Source organism: Cyprinodon tularosa, unplaced genomic scaffold (genome assembly GCF_016077235.1).
Source record: "Cyprinodon tularosa strain WSP-4 unplaced genomic scaffold, ASM1607723v1 ctg385, whole genome shotgun sequence".
Taxonomy (NCBI): domain Eukaryota; kingdom Metazoa; phylum Chordata; class Actinopteri; order Cyprinodontiformes; family Cyprinodontidae; genus Cyprinodon; species Cyprinodon tularosa.
The window spans coordinates 1,004,306-1,030,656 of NW_024039102.1; the positions used below are offsets into that span (position 1 = coordinate 1,004,306).

Genomic DNA, 26,351 nt, shown 5'->3' on the forward strand with positions numbered 1-26,351 from the left:
AATTATTTAAAATTTTAGGATGTCAATAGTAGGGGTGTAAATCACATCCATCATGGCGATTCGATTCAGTATCGATTTTCTGACCCAACGATTCGATTATTTTCGATACTCAATAATACACCACGATACGATTTGATTAATTGTTTTTTTTTTTTTTTACTTTTTACTATTTTTTTTTTTACACCTTACAGGCTAGAAAATGTTTCAAAGTTGAAATAAATCAATGAAAGCTGTAATATCGTTATGCATTTTTTTGAGAAACAACAGCAAATAACAGAAGTAGAAAAGTTGCACTCCACCTATTCCTATTAAAACCTTATTCACGGAAAAATAATAATACCCCTGAATTATAGATTCTGAAAGGCCTTGCATCAGAAAAATACTGCACAAAATCAGTGCAATGAGTGCAATTCAATACCTCGGCTCCAGACGCACCTCTCCCAAATTGTAGCTGACCGCAAACAGTGCCGCAGACAGGAGGCCGACTTGTTTTGTTTTTATGACCGAAATTGCGGAAAACAACTCATGAAGTGTGACCTGCTAGAAGAGCAAAGTGCGCGAGAACACTGGGACTCTTTTACCACCTGGATCTCCGCTCTTTTTGGCCCTCATGTCCCTCCGTCGTCGGTCTAAACTCGTCCCCACTTCCTCTCGGCCGCATCTAGGACCCACAGTGTGTAGCACAGACCACGCTTCAATATTGAGCATAATTTTAAAATGTCTGTGTCAAGCTTACTGCAACAAACTGCTGTAAGATTATAACCAGGAAGCGAGGTAGGAGGGCAAAATAGGTTTAGCGCCACCGCAGTACGGGAGGGAGAATTACGTCCAGGACCAAATGGATAAAAATAGAACGGAGGAAAAAAAAAAACATGAATCGATACTCTTGTGGACGATGCATCGAATCGTCGGCTGTTGGATCGATGCATAGATACAAAACGATATTATTTACACCCCTAGTCAATAGTAAGGTTCTCCCTTGTTTTGACAACCAAAAAAGGTTAGCTTAGATGAGCTGGAGATCTTTAAGTGATAACTAAAACAGCAATAATAAGAATCAAGAATAAACTTTCAATCAGAGCTTAAATCTGAAAACAAAAAGAAGCCCTACTGTTAAGGCATCAAGTGTGCTAATGAAGAATGATTTAAAGTGACTTTATTACACAATGACATGATTTTACACTGATTTTGCACTTAAAAATACAGAAAAAATGAATACAATTAATAAATTCACAATTTTTTTTACCTTAATTCTGAAACAGATATATGGTTATTTAGCCAGGTGAGATGTTGTCCAATATGTGTACAATCATGCAAAGCTTATTGTAATGGCCGTGCTTTGGTGGCACAGTGGTTAGCACACACGACCCGTGTTTGGAGGCCTTAGATTTTGACGCGGGGACCAGGGTTCGAATCTGACCTGTGGTCCTTTGCCGCATGTCTCTCCCCTTCTCTCATACCCCCTTTCCTGTTAGCCTACCGTCCAAAAAAAAAAAACAGCCACTAGTGCTGTAAAAAAAAACTTAAAAAAAAAGCTTCATGTAAGAGTAATAAACTGAGAGGTCAGGTTCTTTAAAAAAATAATAGGGTGAAAAGGCTCTTTGCTTTTATTTAAAACCTGTTTCTGAAATTGAAAAACATGACCAAGACAACATTACACAACAATGATCTGAACATTACTGTACACTGCCCACATTTCGTAGTTTGGTCTAAAATGCTCAAATGAATAGCATAGAGGTTGGAGCTGCTTCCTAACTCTGTTATTAATTCTCTGTTAAAAGCACCCAGACAATTGAAAGTAGACAGAAGAGAAACCTGTAGTTCCATTGTAAGTGGTCCTCTGTGAACCCATTCAAAACTTACCAAAGATTGTTGATTAAGACTTAATTCTTTTTGCTCATTATACATGTTCAGTTTATATATTTTCAGATCATAATGCGCTCATTTCTAGTTTTCATATTTAATGTTATATGCCAAGGGTCCATTAATGGCAAATCCAATGTAGAAGGAGACCTTCTCAGTGCTGAAGCCACTTCTAATTGCACTGGTACGAGCTGTGCGCACTGGGATCCTCTGTTTGCGATAGTTGGCGTAAACCTCCCCCTGTTCAATGGTTCCCTTCACCCTGTATAGGCGGCTTTTGATGGCCTCTTCCTTAAATATGTCTCCATCTCTCCAAAGTTGTGCTAAAACATCTCTATTCATCTTTGGAAGAAAACTCTTATCCAGTGATGGCTTTGAAACCAGCCCCCTCAGACCGTCTTCTTGACCTAAGTAGAAGTAGGCGACAGTGCTCCTTTTGTGAAGCAACTTAGACAGGTGCTTGTGAGAAGACTTTCGAATTGCTTTAACATATTTAGTTATGTCATCAATGTTTTCTTCTGTAGGGCTTGGCCAGAATAGCAACTGAGCAAGAAAGTATGGATCTGGGAAAGGATATCGAAGTCCCACATCTTGGAGAACCTCTTGAAGCAGAGTGCAGAGTTCTTTGTATTTCTTTACATGTTTGGATTTAGGTTTTAGGTGGTGAAGGACTATGTTGGCCATGATGTAATTGATTTTTGTTTTAACATTTCGTTCATTGGTATCATTTTGCAGTATAAATGCATAGCAATCTGTTATTTGCTCCATCTCCTCAGCAGGTTTGTCCAAGTACTGAAGGATTCCTGAGAAAGTATCTGCTTGGTTCTTCTCCAGGAATCGTTTACGATCTTCAACCTCCAATTTTCGACTGAGAGTTGTTTTGTTTTCCTTTTCCTTTTTCATTTCTTCTTGTGTGGAACAAAACAGATCCACATATTTCTTAAAATGATTACTCACTATCCTTAGGTTTATTGCATCCAGTTCTGAGTTCTGCTTTATGTAGGTAAAGTTGTTGTTCAAGAGATCAAAGATTTCTTTGATCTCTTTCCTTTTGACCAGGAACAGTTCATGTTCTTTAATGATCTCAACACATCTGTTGTTGCAGTCGCTGTTCTCTTTGTGAACGTTGCTGATTGGGAACTGTCCGTTAAGAAAACTTCTTAAGTAGTGTTTTTTCATTGGATCATGTTCTTCGAAGAATGGTAACCTGCTCAGAATCTCAAAGACCAGGAAGTAGATCTCCAGCATTTTCACATAGCCTTTAATATTGTAGGAATTCCTGGGATAATCCTCTGACTCATCGTCAGGAGCTTCTTCTTCTATTTCATTTTCCATGTCTGCCAGTTCCTGAGCCCTTTGGAAAGCTTTCCAGCCATTCTTGGCTATTTCAATGTTTGTGAGCAGATTGTCTGGGTTGTGCGACCCTACCTGTTTTTCTTTGTTAATGTTGAACCTCAGATTGCTCTTGTGGATTTCCCCAATTGTGTCGAAGGTATAGGGGTTTTCTTTAATGTTCTTAGCTTTCTCTGCCCATTTTATGGCCTCTGGGAAGTCCTTCACATTGATGTACAAATATCTTGCCAGTGCCTGAGGGATGGATAATTTTTTCTCAAACCTGGACGAGGCTTTAACAAAGATTTCTTGGACTTTTTGTCTCCCTTGCTGGCTGTGGATTTTGTCAATGAGAGGAGAAAAAAGTTCCCTCTCTTCTCCATTTTTCTTCAGTTGCCTTTCTACTAACATTCGTATAACTGAACGCATCAGTCTATGTTTAACAACTCCATCACTGAAGAACAGATCATAATGGAGGATTTCCATGACAATGTCACTAGCCTTTAGATCATGACTTCTCTCCAGCTCTTCCAGACAGGCAGATGCTATTGCATGATGAAGGATCCGTATTCCTTTGTATCCGCCCCATTCATCAACTGATTCTATGATAAGAAAGTTGGAATAGGGCTTCATTCGATCCAAAACAGAGTCGTCTTTCCAGCGGACCATCTTCATCTGAAAAAAGTCCTCACAGAGAGAAAGTGCCATCTCTGACTTTGTGACATACGTGTTGAGTAGGGCCAGAAAGGAGAGGAGTTTACCCTCCTTGGTGCTGAAGTCAAAGTTCTCCAGCGTGTTATGAGCAAGGTTTTCTGTGTATTTCCTGTCAAAATTGTTTTTCATGAACATGAAGCTGTAGAAGTTTTCAGGTTTGTCATGGGTTTCCTTTAGCTCTTTAAGCTTCTTTTCAAACTCTTTCTGCTCTTGTGGTGTCAGTTTGGCAGTTAGGTACTGGTTTTGGGTTTGATTGTTTTTTCTGTATTGCTCTTTGGGGTCGTGGGAACGTACACAGTTTAAGATGATAACTTTACAGTTAGGAGCATCATCCAAATGAATGTCTGAAAGATCCTCTACAGCTTGGCGGATGCAGATCAGCAGGTCAAAAGGATTGTCCGTCTCCTTTGAGTCATCAACCAAAAGCAGAACCGGGGATGGTTTCTCACTTTCCAGCTTCATCAGATGTCGGACCTGGTTGGCCACCTCTGTTTTTGGTACCGTGTTGTCTTTCAAAACAGCACACCTGAACTCCTTACGGAGGTCCCACATCACATGCATTGCTAGGGTGGTACCACCACATCCTGGGTCATGAAACAATGTTAAAAGCACACAGGTGTTGCTTGAATATGTCCTCTGTGATCTGATCATTTTCTTCACATGTTCATACTTTTCTCTCTTGATAAATGGCTTCTCTGTGTTTTTGTCACAGAAATAAAAGTTCCACCATCTCACTTTGGCTCCTCTGTAGAACTCCTCCTCGACTGTTTTTCTGAAGTCATGAAACTCTGAACTTCTCTCTTCATATATTTTTTCACACTGATTCAGGCATAAAACATCCAGAGCTGTCAATAGATCTTCATCCTTTTGTTTCAGGACAACAGCACTGGAACCAGAAGAAGGAAGCAGCCTTGTAGATGACTGAGTGACAGGACCAAGCCCCATTATGGTTCCATTGATCTCACTTAGACTTAGCTCATTTATGGAGAAATGTTCAATGTCAAAGTCACACTTTCTTTTTATAAGTTCCCTCCATTCTAAATATGTTTTCTGAGATTCACAAATGCTTATGATGTTACTCTCATCTATGTGTTTAATAAAAGACATGTAAGTGTCAAGGACCGGGTCTTTCTCTGAGTGCACGGGGGAAAGGAGAAGGAAGATAACAAGGTATCTTCCATGGAGCAAAACATCAGGGTTGCAGATTAAAGAAACCAACTGTTCCAAATCTTTGCAAGACCTCCTCAGCCAGGTTCGATAGTCTAACTCTCTGCAATCATCAAGGTCATTTCTCCCATTACAGAAGACCCAGCTGGTCTGGAGGTAAAGGTTGAGCTCCTTTATAACAGCTTCAGTATGTCCCTGAAATTGTGTTGGCAAATGCAGATTAGCCACCCTCAACTCTCTGTATGAATGACACAGTCCACCTTCAGCTACAGAGTTTGGGTCAAAGTCCAACACACAGAACAGTTTTAACTTACTTAGAAAACTGAGGTATTGAACTTGTTGTGGATTGCTTTTGTTAACAACTATAACAAAACTGTTATAACTCTCCAAAGAGTCCCCACCACATGTCAATAGGTTCTTTAGTTTATCACCTTGGTTAGCTTCTTTCTTCATGATGTCTCTGGAAAGACATGGCTGTTCCAGCTGACCTGCATCAAACCCAAAAAAAACAAGTAATTAAAAAATGTTGAATTATAAATATCTTCTTTGAAGGACAATCACACAATTTGGTAAAAATAAAAAAAAGTTAGCCTAGTAAACTAGCCCCACCTGCCAGTGACCAAAATCATTTTTGCCTGTGAGAACTGGCGGGCCAATCACAACGCAGAGATGTGTTTTGAATTTCTGGATCAAAGTGGGCGGGGTCTTGAGGGCGTGTTGACAAAGCTGCACGATGCTGGAGAAAGCACAACAGTAGCATGCACTGCGGCAGCAGTAGCTTGCAATAGGGTGCTCCATTGAAAGTTAAAAGTTCTTTTTCTGTTGCTCACTGCATGAAAAGTGGGATTTTCGTCAATATGCGGCATTGTAGATTGTCGTGGAAATTCAGGTTAGCGGCAGTTTACGGCAATTTGCAGGCTTCGCCGAAAACTCCCGTAAATTGTCAGAAATTGACGTGGACTTTCTTAGGCAGTGTTCCCCCCATGCCTCCCCCCCATGGAATTCTAGGGGAGGCTTTAACATGTAAATGAAAATGCTGTGAGCTATACAAATGCAAATCAGGGTTGCAGGGGGTTTTACTCCAAGTGACATTTTTCTAAAAGGTAAGAAAATCTCTGATACAAAAGCCCCATTTACACTACCCTTGAAAAACCGATCCAGGCCGAGACCGGTCCGAGCTTGGATCGGTAACCAGGCCAAGCTCAGTTTTGACGACCGTTTACACGTCACACTTATCTCGGTTATCTCGACTCCTTGACTCCTCGCCTCCTAGTGACGATGTGCGGTATTACTGCTAGGATTGAAGGAGGGACTCAAGCAGTGGTGGCGGTAATGCACCAAACGCTGTTTGTCAACCGCCGTAAAACCCAAGAAGAAGAAGACGAAGGAGGAGGGAATCAAGCAAATCAAAATGGCGGCGCCCGTCACATTCAGAAAGTTATGCTTGATTATTATTGCTGTACTTCCGTGTTTGCGGTGGGTCAGGCGAAGACGGCAACCTTGCGCGGATGTACTTGAGAAAGTCGGCTTTTGGGAAGCCGACTTTCTGGAATGGAGTGTGAATCGGCATGTTCAGCCAGTCGGCGATGACGCGTTCTGCTCATGCGCTCTTGTTATCAGAGAACCGAGCCAGGAAAAAACCGAGCCGAACCCACCTCGGGAACTGGTCTGCAGTTAGCGCGGTCCGGTTATGTCTATCTCGGTTCAGTTCAGGTTGTTTCCGTTCACACACCACAAGTTATCTCAGTTACTGAGCTCGGACCGGTCTCGGCTCAGTTTTTTAAGGGTAGTGTAAACGGGGTAAATGAGATCAGACTCAGTATTGCCTCTTACATTTTAGCTTGAATTGATTTATTTCATTAAAGTATAGAGACCAATACAGATCTTTAGCTGACAGAGCAATACATTTAGAGCAGTAATTATTTAAAAAAAAAATTGCATTTAAGATAAAAAATAAAATGTTGTCTGTCAATATGCTCAATTCACAATTACTTAAGTGGAAAAGTTTCAAGAAATGAGTCTGAGATGATTCACTTTATAACATGGCGCATTATCCTGTTGGAAGTAGCCATCAGAAGATTGGTACACTGTGGTCATAAGGTCCGGCCAGGTCAAGATCCGCAATTGCAATCGCACCAAACAGGAAAAAGAACATCGACAAATTCCGGTTCGTCAAATTAAAATATAGCAGCAACAGATCGGTGACTAGAAATTATAGCACAATTCTTATATATATAAAAAAAAAAAACTAAGACCGTTTATTTAAATGATTGGATCCAAACTATTGGTTATTCACCAACGAGGAAGCAGATTTCTCATCTCCATCAAAATATTTATTTTATACCGAGGGACTTAAACTTTAATCAAATCCATTCAAAAGAAACTTCTTATTACAGGAATGAAAAGAGATGCTGAGTTTGGGAGTAGAGAACAAGTTCATTCAAAAAAAGCAATTTTGAATTATCCTTATCCCCGTTACAAAAATCTACAAATATATATATATATATATTTGGGCAGAAACTGAACATATGCTGGATGATGGTGGGATTTTTTTAATATGTCATATTAAATTAAGCGCTCACAGGGTTCATACAGGAATGAGTGACTCTAATTTAATGCTATTTTAATGCTATTAGAAATTGTTTTAATGCCATCAACAAGAACCATGTACAAAGGTTATTAGTGTACTGTACATGAAATATGAAGGAGCTGTAAGCACAGTTCCATGACTCCTGTATGTATGTAAACACACACACACACATATATACGTATATATATATATATATCCTCTAGCTTTTTCTCCGCCTGGAGCGATATAATATATCTGACGAAATTGTTTTTATAAGCATTTTTTATTAAAGAATTATAAATACTTCGATAAACATATTTAAATAATTTTAGTGCCAATTAAGGCCTTGATTTAAAAAAAAATGAATTAATTATTAATTATTTTTATTGATCCGCGGAAACCCTGGTTCATCTCGCGCATGCTCTCTACGATCTCCAAGAAACTCAGAGGGGAGCGGTCTGCAGCCACAGTGGAGGATGTATGCTTTGCTTTGTGCAGGCGGTCTGGAGCGGAGTATGTGGGATTTCGGGGTAAAACTCCTCTTGGACGCGATGGCGACTCTGCATCGAACAAGACGAACTCAAAGAAGAGAAGCTAGCAGTAAATATATGTTCGATTACTGCCTGCTAAGCTAAAAGCACCCTAGCCTAAGCTACGGCTAATAGCAGCCTAGCCTAAAGCTACGGCTAATAGCAGCCTAGCCTAAAGCCACGGCTAATAACAGCCTAGCCTAAAGCTACGGCTAATAGTAGCCTTGCAAGAACAAGCTTTATTAAAGTGTATTTTTTGTGATTCACAGGAAGCAGTACGCCGTCTTCACAACTCGGAGACTAATTGCAGGCGCTATGAACCGGAGCAAGGGTAAGATTTAAAGAATATGCTTTCATTCTGCGGTAAAAGGAAATAGATACGGATGGAAACCGATCATAGCTTTACATTTTGTTTTCACAGACCTCCTATTTGCTCGGAGCCATATCAGCAAGTCCAGATTTGCACGATGTTGATAAAGACGACATTGTGTGTAAGTGACTTGTTTTAATGTTTTCTCCTTCCTTGTTACTGTGACTTGCGTTTGATTTTTTATTCATACCACTCTCATTTAATTGTTTCCCAGCTGCCTGTAAGACGTATTTTGAGACGGTACGCAGGAGCTATACGCAGCCAGCCAACACGTTGCGTGCGGAGGCTGCCAAGCAATCTGCTCGGAGTCGAGTTAGAAGAAAGAGGGTAAGACTTTATTTGGTGACTATTTTTCAGGTGCATTGATAGATGTGTTGTGTCCATACGCAGTGCGCTGATTCATAGTTTTTTTTTTCAGCTGCTGAAAGCGAGGCAGAGTGTGCTAGCAGATGAGGAAGTGGAACTCTGGAAGTCCGCCACCATCGGCCTCATGTCCGACGAAGAAGATGGCGTCGTTGGCGGTGTCTCTGGATGGATTGTACGGTCGCCGCCATTTCGTAGGCCGGATCTCACTGAACTCTATGTTAAGCTGCAGTCCCGGTTAGAAGCGATGCCGAAGTACAGGGCCACGCACAGTAGGCGTCTGCACATCGGACCTGCCTCGGAGGGAATGCTGCCAGTTACCTCCAACCCCGAGGAAGCAAACGGACCATTCACGGACTTGTAATTTTTAGATACGCATGTGTTTGGATACGCGTTGTGTATAGTTGTGTGTGTTATAATAAAGCTCTTTCTTTGCATAAACAGCTTCCTGGCAAATGTTCATTTCCTGTATAAATTCATTCATGTCCTTGATGGTAGCCTAATAATTGTGTAGTAGTGTAGGATAACATAAATACACAGCATATGAATGAATAAATATATGAATGAATAAATATATATTCATAAATATATATGTATATGTAAATTTATATGTAAATATATATATATATATGCCAACCAATCACGAGCGACTTTACTTGTTTAAAAATAAGTGGTTCCGTCCAATACTCAGTAAGAAAATTAAAGCCTGGCGTGGCCACGTGTGGTTTTGCTGCCAATCACGAGCGCTTTTACTTGTTTGAGAATAGTGGTTTCAGCCAATACTGAGTAGGTTATTCAAGCCAGACCTGGCCAGCCGCGCGGGTTTGCTGCATTCATATGCTAATTAGGGCCATTAGTACAGCTGATCGCTCTCCACATACGTCAGAGTCCGTTTCCGACAATTTGTGGCACGACAAACGCGGACAAGCGCTGGTTGCAAATTGTCGGAAATTGACGAAAATCAGGGAGTGTTGGGAGCTGGAGAAGTACCACCTTTCTCCAGCAGAGTCCGCCGTGGATCCTCCTGAGCTGAGCCTGCGACGCACCTGTGGCTCGTTCCATCATCAGAGGATCCACACTACATAAGCTGTCTTCAGACCTTGCCTCGACGCCGCAGTGTTGAATCTCGTTGGTTAGCACCTGAGCCAAGGAACCCTCTGAGAAATCTTATTGCTCTTTGAGTCCTGCTTGGATTCTAATCCTTTGTCTGTTTCCAGGAGCTCTGGAGGAGCATAGACTGCCGAGCCTGCCCTCTGAGCCAAACCCGAAGACTCTTCTCTGGATTCCCATGCAGCTCAGGATTAAGAGCTGGAAACCAAAAGCCAAGGTCTGCACCCTCATCAGAAGCAAGACGCTGAAGCAGTTTCTGGACTCTGCTGAAACAAACCTTCTCTGGACCCAACAACTCCTCTGTCTGAGTCCAAACCGGAACCCTCAAGGTATAGATCTGAACTTCACAGAAACAAACCCCATAGCTCTCAAAGCTAACTGCTCTGTTATCTACACAGACTCCAGTGAACCAGTCCCCGGGCCTGAACCAGTTCCTGTCATTATTCCATGTGCTTGTGAACAATAAACCTTGTTTAACTTTTACCATTGTTTCCGTCTCCGTGGTGTTCTGCATAACTGGGTCTCATCAGTGAACCCATCATGACAGGGAGATCTGCGGGAGTTTACGGGGACGAAAATCTCACTTTTCATGCAGTGGCTGTTGTTCAATAAAAGTACGTTTTAAGATAAATTGAGGCGAGAATATTACACTTTAAAGCGTCACTATATGGTCCATTTACCGATTTAATGCGTAATTTAAAAAAAAAACAATTTTTGAAGTTGAAAGGACCGCAGTAACCAGCAGACCTCCAAGGCTAACCGCAGTCCGTCTGCAGCGGCCCTCTCTCGGCATAGTTGTGTGTGAAGGACCGCTGGCTCTGATGGGGATTTTTGGCTCCACCGTGGAATCAGTTTTGGAAGGATTAGACTTAGGTTGGAAGGATCAGCAGTAAGAGGCTCTACGCTCATTCATTTTTAAGAAGGACGTATTCGCTGTTTTACCGACAGGCTGTCTGTTTACACTCCCCCACCAGCTTTCTGTCGTGCTTCCTATGTCACAGTCAGTTGCGCTCATTGGTCAGAGAGTTGGCCAATAGGCACAGACATGGTTTGAAAAACAACGGGTTGTTCTCATCAACAATCTTCCGATGTCTCATTCATCAGGGCCAGGCTAAATAACACCTTTCATCTCCCATTTAGTCTCGTTTATCAGACTAAAAAAAATGCAAACATTTTGCTGTAAACTCAGTTACCCACATTAGAACAATTTGCAGATCAACATTTTTCATCAGAAAATAAGTGGTCAAACCTACAAATACATACAAATTCTGTCAAAATTTCTTTTCAACCTCTTAAGAAACTCTTCCAGAGTTTTCAACAACTTCAAAAGCCCAAAGAGCCTGACAAATAATAAACCTGAGGAGCCCGTAACCAGAAACCAAAGCCTTTCTTGGACCACAGTGTCTTGATGGGCATGGCCCAAAAAGGTGTAACAAGACCATTCTACTGCAAACCCACCAAATGTTTCAAATGTCCCATAAAAGGCTTTACACAGGCCCTGTCCAACAATTCATGTTTAATACAGGATTTCATTCTTAAGAAAGACAATAATCCCATGGGCCATGCTGAGACCAAGCATTGGCCAGATGTTTATTCTTCTCTGTTTAATTCAAAAATTACCTCAAAGGTAAATTAAATGTTGCCATAACTGTTAGGGCTCCAGTCTGTGTGGTCTGTGTTTTTGTGTGTTTGTCTTTCTTCCTCCACCAGGCGGCGCCTGGTTCTCATTCTCCTCCTCACACACCTGCAAAGGGTTACCTCATTAACGGAGTGCTCTTAAGCTGCTGACAGCCACTACCTGGACGCCAGAGTGTTTGCCAGTTTGGGGAAGTCATCCTGCAAACTGGATTTTCGGACCTTCTCTCCCTAGAAGGATCTACTGAGCTTCAAACTGAGCTGGGGCTACAAACCGGAGGTGTGGATCCACTTTCCCCCCCGAGGAATTGTTTGAGCTTCACACTGAGCAAGGGATTCATCTGCACCACAGTCCATTCATGTACCGCAGGAAAACTTTCCTCCTCTTCAAGTTCGAGAATCAATTTCCCCACTGAACCTGAACTACCCGCAGTGTCTTCCCCCCACCTTTCAGTTCCGGTTGAGCAGTGTTCAGAGCAACACTGGAATCTCCATAAAACTTCTCAATAAAACCTGTTAAACTTTCCCCTTGTCTTTCTGGATTGGTTTATCTGCATGTGGGTCCGAGCTCTAGACAAAATCATGACAGAACACTCTGGCCAAACAGCTGACCCCGCAGAAGCCATTCAGAGAGCCATTAACCAGCAGCAAGCCGCCTTGTCCAGACATGATAACACCCTGGTCGAGCTGGTTAATCAACAGACCCAATTGAACCGCCGTGTTACAGATCTAACTGAGGCTGTACGCTTTTCTCTCCAGGGTTCGGGCCCAGCAGCAAGCTAACCAGGCCATTTGTTCTTTTCCCCATTCTGAGTGCCAGTTGGCTAACCCCCCAGGTTTGACGGAGACTCCAAAAAGTTCAGTGGATCCCTCATGCAATGCATTGTTCAATTCAACCACGCTCCGAGCAAGTTTTTCCAGGATTCTACAAGAATTTCATATATTATCTCTCACCTTACTGACCAAGCTCTGGACTGGGCTGAGGTAAGATTTTCCTCATCCACTAATTATGACTGCACTTATGATCAGTTTAACAAGGAGTTCAAATTAACTTTCAACCAAGAAACTGACAAATCTCTAACCTCTCATGAGTTGTTGAGATTAAAGCAAGGACAAAGATCTGTTTCTGATTTTGCCATTGACTTCCATATAATGGCTGCTGCCTCAGGCTGGGATAAAGTAGCCCTTAAGGGGGTTTTGCTCACGCCCTAAGTGATTCAATCAAGGATGAGCTAGCCACTCTAAATGAACCTGACTCTCTTGAGGAATTAATAAACCTCTCAATCTGTTTAGATAATCAGATTCGAGCCCGCGCTAAGGAAAGGCGTAGCATACAGCTTCTCCCAAACTTCAGTGAAGCAGTTTCCCCACTGAGCTGCCTGAACCTATGCAGATTGTCAGCGTCCGCCTTAGCCCTGAGCAAAAGCAGCACCGTATGCGAGCTAAACTGTGCTTATACTGTGGGGAGGCAGGCTGCTTTGTAGCCTCTTGTCCCCTTTTGGGAAAAGCCAGGGTTCACCAGTAGAGAGAGGGCTACTAGCGGACCACAAGATATTTCCCTACTCACCTCGACTTCTCCTTCCTGCATCACTACTTTTGAATAATAAGTCCATCTCCTTATTGGCCTTGATTGATTCTGGCTGTGAACAGAATCTTATTGACTCTGCTTTTGCTCAACAGATTGGAATAGAGCTTATTCCTTTACAGAACCCCATTCGTGTTTTTGCCTTGGACGGCAGAGATCTGCCTCAGATTACCCACTAGACTATTCCCTTACAATTAACCGTCTCTGGGAACCACATTAAAAAACATCTCCTTCTTTGTTTTCCCTACAGCTAACTCTGCATTAACTCTGGGTTTTGAATGGCTCCAGACTCATAATCCCACCATAAATTGGACCAGCAGACATGTGGTCTCCTGGTCCATTTATTGTCACTCTCAATGTCTCAGATCTGCTGTTCCTCCAGGTTTCCAAGTTCTGGATTCTAGTGAGACAGATGCCATTGATCTCTCTTCTGTTCCTGCCTACTACCACAACTTATCCCAGGTATTTAACAAATCTAAAGCCTGTTCTTTGCCTCCCCACAGACCATACGACTGTGCGATTGATCTGCTTCCTGGAGCCCCTTTGCCTAGCAGTCGCATTTTCAACATTTCTAAGCCTGAAAGGGAAGCCATTTAGAAGTACATCAAGGAGTTACTAGCCTCCGGCATAATCCGTCCCTCATCTTCACCCCTTGGGGCTGTTTTCTTCTTCGTGGGGAAGAAGAATGGTTCTCTTCATCCCTTTATCGACTACAGAGGTTTGAATCGAATGCTTACCCTCTGCTCAGTATAAGGGAGGGAGGCGAATGGAAAACCGCCTTCAAAACTCCCATTGGACATTTCGAGTATCTGGTAATGCCGTTTGGTTTAACTAACGCTCCAGCTTTCTTTCAGGCCCTGGTTAACGACGTCCTGAGAGACTTCTTGAACATTTTCGTCTTTGTTTATATTGATGATATCCTCATCTTTTCCAAGAACCTTTCAGAGCACAAGAACCATGTCCGCCAAGTCCTTCAATGATTGCTCGAGAATAAACTTTTCGTCAAAGTTGAGAAATGTGAGTTCCACAAACCTTCAGTTCCCTTCCTTGGATTTATCCTTCAGGGTGGACAGGTAAGACCCACTGAGGAGAAAATTTAAGCGGTCCTGCACTGGCCTGCACCCGAGACTCGTAAGCAGCTCCAACGTTTTCTGGGCTTTGCAAACTTCTACCGCAGGTTTATCCACAACTACAGCCAAACTGCTCTTCCTCTGACCGCCCTGACCTCTTCCAAGGTTCCCTTTGTCTGAGGTGGAAGCAGCCTTTTCTTGTCTAAAGAAGCTTTTTGCTAATGCTCCTGCTCTAACCCAACCAGATCTTTCCAGACAATTTGTGGTGGAGGTAGACATCTCGGATTCTGGAGTTTGAGTTGTCCTCTCCCAAGTTTCCGGTACCGACAACAAGTTACACCCCTGTGCCTTTTTCTCTCGCAGACTCACTCCCGCGGAGAGAAATTGCAACGTTGGATATCGTGAACTTTTGGCCATAAAATTGGCACTGGAAGAATGGAGACACTGGCTAGAGGGAGCCACACATCCGGTTCAAGTTTCACAAAAACCTCTCTTATATCCAATCCTCCAAAAGACTCAACCCCCACCAATCCCATGTGTGTTTGTCTTCCTTCCTCCACCAGGTGGTGCCTGGTTCTGAAGATCCAAACCTCTGGTTTGGATACACTTTCCCCCCGAGGAATCGTTTGAGCTTCACACTGAGCAAGGGATTCATCTGCACCACAGTCCATTCAAGTACCGCAGGAAAACTGAGTGGCAGTCAGTGTTCTCCGTTCATCTACAAGCAACCGCATTCTGGGTAACCCTGTCCGCCCTCCACCGTATGAGACAAACACCGGAACACATTCCTCACCTACTCGAGTCTAAGAGTCAACCAATTCTCTGGAAATGTGAGTCCTCCTACCTTTCCTCTTCAAGTTCGAGAATCAATTTTCCCACTGAACCTGAACTAACCGCAGTGTCTTCCCCTCACCTTTCAGTTCCAGTTGAGCAGTGTTCAGAGCAACACGGGAATCTCCACAAAACTTCTCAATAAAACCTGTTAAACTTTTCCCATTGTCTCTCTGGATTGGTTTATCTGCATGTGGGTCCGAGCTCTAGACAAAATCATGACAATAACTCTTATAGTTTTTTTTTCAACAAGCTGTTAAAGGGAAAATGTGTAACTTATTTGGCTTTTAATTAGCAAAAATCAAGTATTGCTTTTATAAATACGTTCCTCCAAACTCTAACTCATCACACTGCTAAGCAGAATCATCACTGGAAATCGTGTGATAAGGTAGGGTACCTAGTAATTTTATGAATGTCTGAAGTTTTATGATTATGGATGCGATCTGCTCATGTGCTCTTTGTTATTTGAGGACTAAGCCAGAACAGAACCGCACCGAGCCCTAATGATGAACTAGTACCAGTTTAGTACAGTTCGGTTGTGTCTGGTACAGTCCAGTTCAGTTTTGCGTGCCATTTTACACTAAACAGTTACCTTGGTTACCGTGCTCAGACCGATCTCGGCACTGTTTTAAAAAGGTAGTGTAAATGGGGCTATAGAGGAAAAGGATTTTTTTCTCATTGCTAGATGGTAGTAAATCTTACAAACAAGGGCTTTAAAGTGCTGATGACATGATATTGACATTTTCTAGTATTTGTTGTAAACCAAAACAATAATACTGGTGACCAATGTCATAATTTTAAGGTTGCTCACACAGGGGTAGCCTTAAAAACGTAAAACTGCTGTCATTCATGGGACTCTAGCAATGCGCAGAGACTTGGGTAGAAATAGAGAGTAACATACAATATATAGGAACATCGGTTTTGTTAAGGCCAACTGCTCAAGTTTTCATGGATTAAGGGCTCATTATGCCTAATGGATAGACATTTTGCACAGTAAATGAGCCATCCGTCACAGCATCTGCAACATCTGTACTCTGGGGGCGTGTTCAGCACAAAGAGCACCACACTCAACGATACAATATTCATCACTGTTCATCGCCATTTAGCTTTTACTCTGAGCATGGAGCAGCCAACTTGCTTGGACTAGCAATGAAGGGCAGATCTGACAACCCTGGCAGTGAGGAGCGGATGGGAAAGAGAACCATGTTTACCCACATTGTGTTTTCTACTGGGGCTACTGGTCATACTAGCACCACACTCCGGCTCAGAGTGTGACGATGGGCTAGAGATCCGTTTTTGAGGGTTCCGACCTGACCTGACAACATTCCTACAATTTCGATATCCACTGTAGAAGGTTGAGCTAGCTCCTAAAGTTTGAAGACGTTTCACTTCCCATCCAGAAAGCTTTCTCAATTCATAATGTCTGGAGTAGCGTTGAGTTCCAGGCTCATAAAGCAGCCAAACAAAAGACTCGTTATGGCTTAGAAAATAAATGTATTTTCCCTTTGACATCACCACACAGATATAGGTGTTTACTAGCTATAAATGAGAAAACTGCTGTGGGGCTGGTAAATGTAGGATATTTTGTTTTAAAATTAAAGTCAATTGGATTCCTAATAAGTCAAAACCACCTGGTATGTCCTGCTCAGAGGTGTCAAGTAACGAAGTACAAATACTTAGTTACACTTTTTAGGTATCTATACTTTACTCTATTACTTCTTTTTCTTCCTACTTCTGACTTCTACTCATTGCATTTTCACACAAGTATCTGTACTTTCTATTCCTTACATTTTTAAAACAATCGTTACTCGTTACTATTGGCTTCGGTTTAATGTCGGTTTAATGTCCGGTGTTATGCCGAAAAAGTGCATGCCTGCTAAGATATGCATCCCCAGTCGCGTGGAGCGCGCCTTGCTCTGTAGAGCTGCGACTATCGACGAGGAAAACTGATTAAAATATAACCAATGAAGCTACTTGTTGTTATATTAATGATATAAAAACGTTTAAATATTCCTCTCGTGGGAAAAAGATTGTGCTTATTTGGCGGATTAGTTTACAAAAGTACAGGTGTTACGAACAATATTAAATCTAAAGATTTTGTCCGAGGTATGGCTGATTTATTTGTTGTAGTCTCTTGTTATTTAAACAGAACAATAAACAGTAATATCCGACGTGAGTTTGGAAACTGCAAAGCTTTGTCTTCAGCGGAAAATCAAACGTGCATCTGTACAGCACAGCGTTCACTTACCAGTGTGATGCATTCACGAGCGTCAGATAGCTATGGTGCATTCAGGAGCATAGGACATTTCACACTTACACGGAAAGAGACATACGGTAAACGGAACAGAACTTAACTCATACAATACTGTATTTCTTCAGAAACAGTGGGGGCTTTCTTACAATACTGAATGCTCTATAATTGTATTTCTGTTATTTTTTTATTATGCACATCTGCTAGCTTTTTATTCCAAAGAATCTATAATATTACAGCAGCAAATTATCAATGTTTTTCGAAAGCCTGTTTAAAAGCTCCAAATGAGGTTTCAGATCGTACAGCGACAATTGCGCTGTCATTGTTTTACAGGCAGAATTTGCATTTGCTGACCCTTGTCCTTTAACTACTGATATCCATCAGTCATACAATTGTCAACTCCTCTGAGATAACATGGGATGCAATTTTTGGCAATTTCTGTTTTCTTTTTTTTCTTTTTTTTTTTTCAAATTCAATGTATAACATGAATGCATAAATACCTCATTTTATTTCAGTGTAAAATTCTGTTTAAAGTAACATCATTAAAATGTCTCCGGACCTTTACCGGTTGATGATTTTCTTTGTTCAGAACCTGCTGATTTTTAATTGGTTACCCCTGGTCAGAGATGGCAAAAGTACTCACTTTCCGTACTTGAGTAAAAGTACAGATACTTGTGTTAAAAAATACTCTGGTAAAAGTGGAAGTACTGATTAAACTTCTTTACTCAAGTAAAAGTAACAAAGTACAGGCTTGTAAATTTACTTAAAGTATAAAAGTAAAAATAGAAACCACTTTTTTCATGCCGTTGCCTACATTTTAAATGGATGTCTGCCAATAGGACTAGATCTCCGTTGTGTTCATTTTCAATCATCTCGTCGTCCATGCACGTCTATGCTAACGCCACCGCCACCAAGCTGCAATGATTTGCCGCGAATGAATACCGCCGAATCTGTCGATTCATCCTGTAGTGGTGCTTCAAATGTAACGTAGATTCCCATCCAATTAGATTGAATTTGGTATTGATGACGTGAAAAATAATAACGGTAACTCCATTGAAATGATTCAAAACTAAAGTAATGAGCCAATTTTTTTAAATGTAAGGAGTAGAAAGTACAGATATTTGTGTAAAAATGTAAGGAGTAGAAGTAAAAAGTCGCCATAAAAATAAGTAGTAAAGTAAAAATATCAGAAAAATCTACTTGAGTACAGTAACGAAGTATTTGTACTTCGTTACTTCCCATCTCTGCCCCTGGTTTAATGTTAATGAATATTTATTTCACCTCATGTGCTCCATCCAATGCAGATCATTGGCGCCATCCACATGTAGTGAAAACTAGTATAATGGATGAGTCATATAACACACTCATTGGTTAGCTGAAGGAAATCATCAGAAGCAATCAGGTGTTCTTCAAACTGTGAACGAAAATTGTCTATGCCATGCTACAATGATGGATACAGGAAAAGATGTCGAAATGTCTGAAAGGTCGGACACAGGCGAGAGCGTATCGGGAGACGGAGACCAACAAGACCTCCCTCATCCTTGGCCCTATCTCAAAGAATTTTTCGAAATAGTCGAAAAATTGAGCTCTCAATTCATATAGTAGCATCTGGCATTTTTTTTAAAGGTTACTTTTTACTTTTATTCTTTAAGTAGTTTTTGGAGCACATACTTTTTCACTTTTACTTGAGTAAAGAGGTCAAGTTGATACTTTAACTTTTACCAGAATGTTTTTAAACTGCAGTATCTATACTTCTACTTAAGGAACAAATGTGTGTACTTATTGACACCACTGGTCCTGCTGCATGATTTTAATGCAAATCATATGAAATCTACATCATGTCTACAACATTTTAAATGACAGAAAACTAAATACTGTATAAAAAAGTAGCATTCACTGCTCAACTTACCTATGCTTTTTTCCAGCTGGAGAGCCAGTTCACGCTGGTTAATTTCTTGCAGAAGGTCTTTTGTGACCAGTAAAGCCTCTTGACCTCCATAATGACCAGTCAGTATCTGGGCGGTGTCCATAGGGTCTTTGCCTTCCAGTTTTCCACGAGGAATAAGTTTCCTTTTAGATTTTGTATATTCTGATAAATGGAAGTGGAAGTTTTTTAAGTCATCTTTCAGGAGGTCATCCAAGATGTTTTTAATCATTATGGTGGTCTGTGGTGATTGTGGCTGGGGATTGACCTGCAGAGGTAAGAAATACTCTTAAAACATTGTTAGCCTTTTTAACCAGAGTTTATAAGAATGTGTTTTAATTTCTCAAGGATAACAAATAAACTGCACACAATTAAAATAAAAAGGGCACACATAAACAGCACAATATAAGCTCAAACTTCTGTTAAATCAAACTGTCCACATAAGCCCCATTTACACTACCCTTGAAAAACCGATCCAGGCCGAGACCGGTCCGAGCTTGGATCGGTAACCAGGCCAAGCTCAGTTTTGACGACCGTTCACACGTCACACTTATCTCGGTTATCTCGACTCCTTGACTCCTCGCCTCCTAGTGACGATGTGTGGTATTACTGCTAGGATTGAAGGAGGGACTCAAGCAGCTGGTGGCGGTAATGCACCAAACGCTGTTTGTCAACCGCCGTAAAACCCAAGAAGAAGAAGACGAAGGAGGAGGGAATCAAGCAAATCAAAATGGCGGCGCCCGTCACATTCAGAAAGTTATGCTTGATTATTATTGCTGTACTTCCGTGTTTGCGGTGGGTCAGGCGAAGACGGCAACCTTGCGCGGATGTACTTGAGAAAGTCGGCTTTTGGGAAGCCGACTTTCTGGAATGGAGTGTGAATCACGATGTTCAGCCAGTCGGCGATGACGCGTTCTGCTCATGCGCTCTTGTTATCAGAGAACCGAGCCAGGAAAAAACCGAGCCGAACCCACCTCTGGAACTGGTCTGCAGTTAGCGCGGTCCGGTTATGTCTATCTCGGTTCAGTTCAGGTTGTTTCCGTTCACACACGACAAGTTATCTCAGTTACTGAGCTCGGACCGGTCTCGGCTCAGTTTTTTAAGGGTAGTGTAAACGGGGTAATAGTAATCAACACTGATCAACAATCAATTCCACATGCTGTTGTGCAAATGGAATAGACAATAGGAGGAAATTATTGGCAATTATTGCTGAGTGCTGGTGTGGTTGGCCCTGAGTTCTTCTTAATGCAGAACAATGCTAGACCTCATGTGGCTGGAGTGTGTCAGCAGTTCCTGAAAGATGAAGGCATTGAGTGTGTTCAATTTCAGAGGCTGTCTCCTCCAAGGACCCGGTTGGAGGTCAGTGAAAATAAGGAGCCTGGAAGAGTTTTGGCTATGGATTCAAACAGGTCAGCCTTCTCCAGCTTCCAACGCCTGTATGCTCTGTCGCCTAGCAACCGTGAAAGTTGCCACACAAAGCAGTTAAAGAATGGATACCAAACTTCTTATGAATGTTCTGGGTGCTAATAACATTTTCTAGAAGCTTCAACAGCAGCAGCGTCATCACGAATATCAGATTTACAGTCCCCACACTGCAGATATATTCGAATCTGTCCTTAAATTACAGCCAAACCCATTTACACAGTGACAGATAAAAACCTTTCAATCAACCAAACATTACCGCCACATATCTGACTCAATAACCATTTAAAACAACCATTTTCATTCATTTCAAATGGAACTGTTCACATACCTGTATTATGTTAAACTGCGCTTACAATATTCAACACTATTTGGAACCATTTCCCTTTTTCCTCTGAGCACGGCGCAGCCGGATTGCTTGGAGTAACAATGGATCACGGGATACCCAAGGCTATGTAGGATTCACCTTCACCATCATTTGTGCCGCTATCATTTTAAAGATATAAAGAGATGTTTCTAGAGGTAATCAAAGGTCAACCAGCCCCCCACCTTCTTCAAATCAGACGAAATGGGTGTCAATTAAGTCAGATCCGTTTGTGCTGGTTTGTGCAGCAAAAACAGATGTTAACTGACCTTTGATGACCCCTACAAAATATTATTAATATCATTAAAATGATAGCAGTACAGATGAAATTTTTTGCTGCACAAACCAGCACAAACATTTGACACAAATTTTGTCTGATTTGAAGAAGGTGGGGGGGCCAACTTCCCTCAGCTCTAAAACCTGGCTTCATTTGTTGGCCGCAAAACGAGGAGTCTTCCAATCCGAACAGGCCTCGGTGCCGTGCTATGAAGTAATCGGAGGACGCACCCACTGAATTCAAACTCAGCAATTGAAGCTATGGTCTGGCCTGCCTGTTCCCCAAATCTGAATCTTGAATATTATGTATAACTCCAAAATGCAGGCCTCCATTAATTAATTAATTAATAAACTAAGCTTTGTACAGAACAAAATAATCAATTACAATATTTCATTCATTCAGATCTAGGGTGCGTTACTGGAATGTTCCTTTTATTTTATTGAGCAGTGTACATTTTGTTTTTATATTTTTTTTTCCAGAAGCATAGGTCTATCAAGTCGGTTTTTGTCAAAAGGGTGTAGACACAATAAATCCAAGCAGTCTTATTTAATTAACATGCAAAAGAATGGGATGGACAGATGGGCGGAAGGATGGATCCTCAATCCTGTTCTTTAAGTTCCACCGTCCTCCATTTTACAGATTACTCTCTATTGCAACACACCAGATACCAACACGACCTTCTCAGATGACATTAAGTGCTGCAGAAGCATGTCAATCATTTATTCATATAAGTCAGGTATGAGGCAACAAGGAGACGCCTACAATACACAGAGCTGGGCTATTGAAGCAGCAGAGTCGAGAAACACTGCTATGGAGCTCTTTGCATGATGCATTTAGCTAAATGTGTAATAAAGTGTTTGAACTCTTACCACTGCAACTTTATGCTTTGGTCCAAAAGGTTCTGGTTCTGTTCTCTTCTCTTCTGTCTTGATTGAAGTTCTCTTGGAGGGACCTTGTGATCCAGTTTTTTCCTGTATGTCCTGTTTATTTTCTAGTGTATGAGGCAGGTTGCTCTCAAGTCCAACGCATGTATCTCCTTCTGCCTGGCCGACACTGGTCTGAGTGCTTGGTTGCAGCAATGGTTCTTGTTCGTTATTCAGCTTTTTCATTTGAGCTAGAATCTTCACAGCAGGACCACTTTTCACCTCGAGGTCCAGAAAGTCCTGCTTCATAAAGCAAATCAAGCAATCTCCAGAAACATCTTCATTCAGAAGTTGTTGTGCGTATTTGCTGTAAATCTTCACATGCTCCGTTAACCACTGGCTGACCTGATCCTTTGACCAGGATTCCACATACGCAGGATATTCTGACTGATGCTCCCTTCCTTCAGTCAAACTTTTCAGATAACATGCGATCTTTACAGCAGGACCATGTTTGATTCCTAAATCAAGAATGTCTTTCTTTTCAAAGGAGACCAAATACTCTCCTGACACCTCCTCTTCAATAAATCTGTCCGCACAACTCTGAGAAACTTTGACTTTTGTCATGAGCCAACGGTGGACATCTTCTCCTGTCCAGTCCTCAGTTCTTGGTTGGCTCATTTTGATTCACTTATGGGGAAAAACAAGAAAAAAAGAAACATGATAAAGAAAATTTTACATCAATATGCAGCTTTTTATATCTTTCCAGACTCACAGATATTATTGAACTAAAAAAACAAAGGAACATCTGGAAACAACAAGCAGTCTAGAACTGGGTTTGCTACAATATTCCTCCTGCTGAAATTAAGTCTGTTTTAAAATGGCCGACTATTCAGAGCTGCTCTCATTTAGCCGTTACCTGCTTTAATAATTAAGGAATCATTTAACCATAAAAATGGTTTTAAACCTTTTAAAAAACTTCTGCTTATTTTTAGTAAACACAGGCTGCTTAGTAGGAGTATCACTTTATCATTAAACATAATCATAAATTATTTTTTTAAAATGGCTATGAAACGAGGCAACATGTTTAGGATATTAAAGAGATCAGCTGAAAGAGACATGAGCTGTCATGCAATTTAATTCAGTTTATTGCTATAACTCACAACACGTCATCTCAAGGCATTTTAATCAGATCATTCGATCAGATCATACAGTCATATTGGTAACAAGTTTCTAATTAAGGAAAACCAGCTGATTGCATTGAGTTATAGACTTGCAGGACACACTCCTCCTGAATGAGCATGTGGCAACAGTAGATAGTTGCTTGCATTTTGTCATTGTCTCTATAGCAATCCCTTACTTTATTCCAACAACACTCACCAGGATGACGGTCTTCAGAGAGAAAGTTAGACAGACTGGATAAAGGTTCCTTTCTGCTGTAGCTGTACAGAGCTGCTGCCTCTCCCTGCCTGCAGCAGGCTCCTTCAAAGAAACAGAAACAGCTCAACATAACCTACAGGTTTTAATGTTTAGGGCATCAGCATTCAGGATTTGAGAGGGATAACGCTACAACAGCCTGAACCATGCCTGTTTGCATCAACATCTTAGGTTCTTCTATTTTAACATGACATGGTGTTGACTTTAATTCATTTTCTATCGATTGCTTTGGCTTTAACCCAAAAACACCACTTGCCCTTGTTTCCCCCACAGAAAAGAGGGTCATTACAACATATATAGGATAATGATCCCCACACTCCAACAAATGTTAGACTATAACCAAAAAATTAAGCCAAGAGCTCCAGGTTAATTACCTGTAGTTAACAAGGATGTACTAACGGACCTTTCTAACAAAACTCAGCTCACTTCCTCAAACATCATACAGTTATATAACAAAGCAAATAAGGCACTCAGTCTCCTTCTGCTGTATTAGCAGCAGTTGCAGCTTAAAACTGATCTATTTGATGAATGCAGTCATCAAAGTTTCCATGAAAAAAACAATTCTAGATAAAAACTTAGGCTCAGAAGTAATCATAACTCTGGGGTTACCTTCTTCCTGTTGAAAATCAAATGCCTGCCGCTGCTTTGTGTTGCTCTACAATGATATCAGGAAGATGTCTATGATCTTCTCTTTGAGGGTCCATCTTCAGCTGCACACCACTTTGCTAACAGAGTGTTTCATTTCAGATGAAATGAAAACAAAAATTTTAGATTTTGGCACCAACCTCCATAAAAAGCCGTCTGAACGAGAAGCTCCACCTTTGGGTTGTACCAGAATGCAAGGGCGTAGGTTTGAGTTCAACTTTGGTAGGGACACTATTCTAGAGTTTCATTGGTCCTTTGCAAAAATATGCATGCTCTTTTTTATGCTTAATGTGAGCTTCAGGGCTCATTTTGTTTAAAGAGATCAGCAGCATTTCTTGCTACATTAATACAAATCTTATAAACACTACATGCACTAGATGCTGTTTATCAATATTTAAAGCATAACTGGCTCTGATGAATGTGGAATTAGGACTTTTTCCACTTTGAAAAGGATTGCATTTAAATTTACCTGCGACTAAGACAGTGTCTGTTTAACCAAATATAGTCTAAATATGTGGATTTATCCTGTGTTTTCTTCTGAAGATAGAGAATTGTGCAGAGGTAAAACCCACTCTTATTTTTTTTTTTTATCTAATATGCTCTCTCTGGATCATGCAAAATAATACATTCAAGGGACGGAAAATAAATGTATTGTATTTACATGTGCACTGGAACTAGAAGAGGAACTGACACTGAGCATTTAAAGTATTAATATTAGAAGTTGTACATCTGGGCTGTAGTTACTCTGTGTAGCTAATTTCATGTATTTTATCTATGGCTGAAACAATTAATCACATTAACAAATTATTTAAATAATCGTGAACTAATTTAGTAATTGATTAATCGTAAACTGGAGTATAGGGCCACTAAAATGTGCCTTTAGCCGACAGAGCGACCCACTTAGAGCAGGAATTATACCAAGATTGTAAAAAATATGTAAGCATTTTCTCATTTAAGAAGTAAAAAAAAAAGTTTTTGTCTGTCAATATTCTCCATCCAGAACTCCTCCAAAGGAAACGTTTAAACGTTTCTGTTTCACCTGGTTTCATTTCATTAAAGATCTTCTTCTTTAAGGAGCCTTTGGCTATCTGATTAAAAGATAAAATAAAAGAAATCCTAACGTTGTTAACTTACATTTCTCAAGTTCCACGAATCAAAAAACTCTCTCCTGCTTCTTTACAGAACTCCAATCAGAAGCTTTTGCCTGTTTTATCGTAGATAATATAGTTTTTAATTTGGACTAGTTTCGTAGTCCAATATTAATTTATTTTAGCGTCTTTTTTTTCGCACTCCAAGCACCCGCGCGCGCGCACATACAGACTAGAAAACACGCAATCAGAAAGAGAGAAGGCGGAACTTAAGGCAGAATAATCAGAGAGTTAAACCGCGCAGCACAGTTGATGCGCTGCTATATGAAAGGGACAGGAAAGAGCAGGCAGCTGCAGCTACCAGGCAGAGAAGCTGAGAGAGGAAAGGAAGCCGCTGCTGTATAGTAAATTATAAACATGTTGTTCACATCCAATTATTGGTAGGGACAAATAGGTCCTTCCAAAATGTTGGTAGGGACATGTCCCTATGGTCCCAATGCAAACCTACGCCCATGCCAGAATGAGATCAAATTTCAAAACTTAAAGGCATACACATCCTGGATTGCATGAACATAAAGAACATCATAAACTTTAGATTGAAACTAGCTATTGATGTCTTCTATTAGCAGCTTTAGAAGCAAAAGCTGTTTAGTCACAAAACAGGGCAAAGGCAACACATCTTGAGATGTCGCCTTTAAATTACTGTAACCATCCAACAGTTTCTGGTTTCTGAAGACTGAGGGGATGGCCACAGTCTTACTCAGATTTTTTTCACTCTGGTTTGTCAGGAAATCCGAGAACCAGTCAGTCTTTTTCCTCCCACACATATGGGGTGGAGAAAAGCAGCAGATGAACAAAGACAGTTATTCAAAATATACAAAAACACATAGATATTCACTTGCATATTGTCGTCTTTGACTCTGCAGCAATCCCTCACACAGAGC

At 41.1% G+C, this 26,351-nt stretch overlaps 1 protein-coding gene across 2 annotated transcripts; it reads right to left on the reverse strand.

Moving 5' to 3' along the window:
- Window positions 1-1,138: 1,138 nt before the first annotated feature.
- Window positions 1,139-24,415, reverse strand: LOC119791221 (sterile alpha motif domain-containing protein 9-like). 2 transcript variants are annotated; one of them, XM_038297201.1, is made up of 5 exons: window positions 24,284-24,378; window positions 23,618-23,719; window positions 22,247-22,927; window positions 19,300-19,582; window positions 1,139-5,564 (listed from the first exon to the last, which is right to left on the reverse strand). In XM_038297201.1, the coding sequence occupies exons 3-5, from the start codon at window positions 22,916-22,918 to the stop codon at window positions 1,948-1,950; spliced, it is 4,572 nt and encodes a 1,523-aa protein (XP_038153129.1). In that variant the 5' UTR covers window positions 22,919-22,927; window positions 23,618-23,719; window positions 24,284-24,378; the 3' UTR covers window positions 1,139-1,947. The 2 variants fall into 2 exon arrangements, with proteins under 2 accessions (XP_038153129.1, XP_038153131.1); XM_038297203.1 differs by lacking the exon at window positions 23,618-23,719 and having other exon boundaries at window positions 24,284-24,415.
- Between the last annotated feature and the right edge of the window lie 1,936 nt (window positions 24,416-26,351).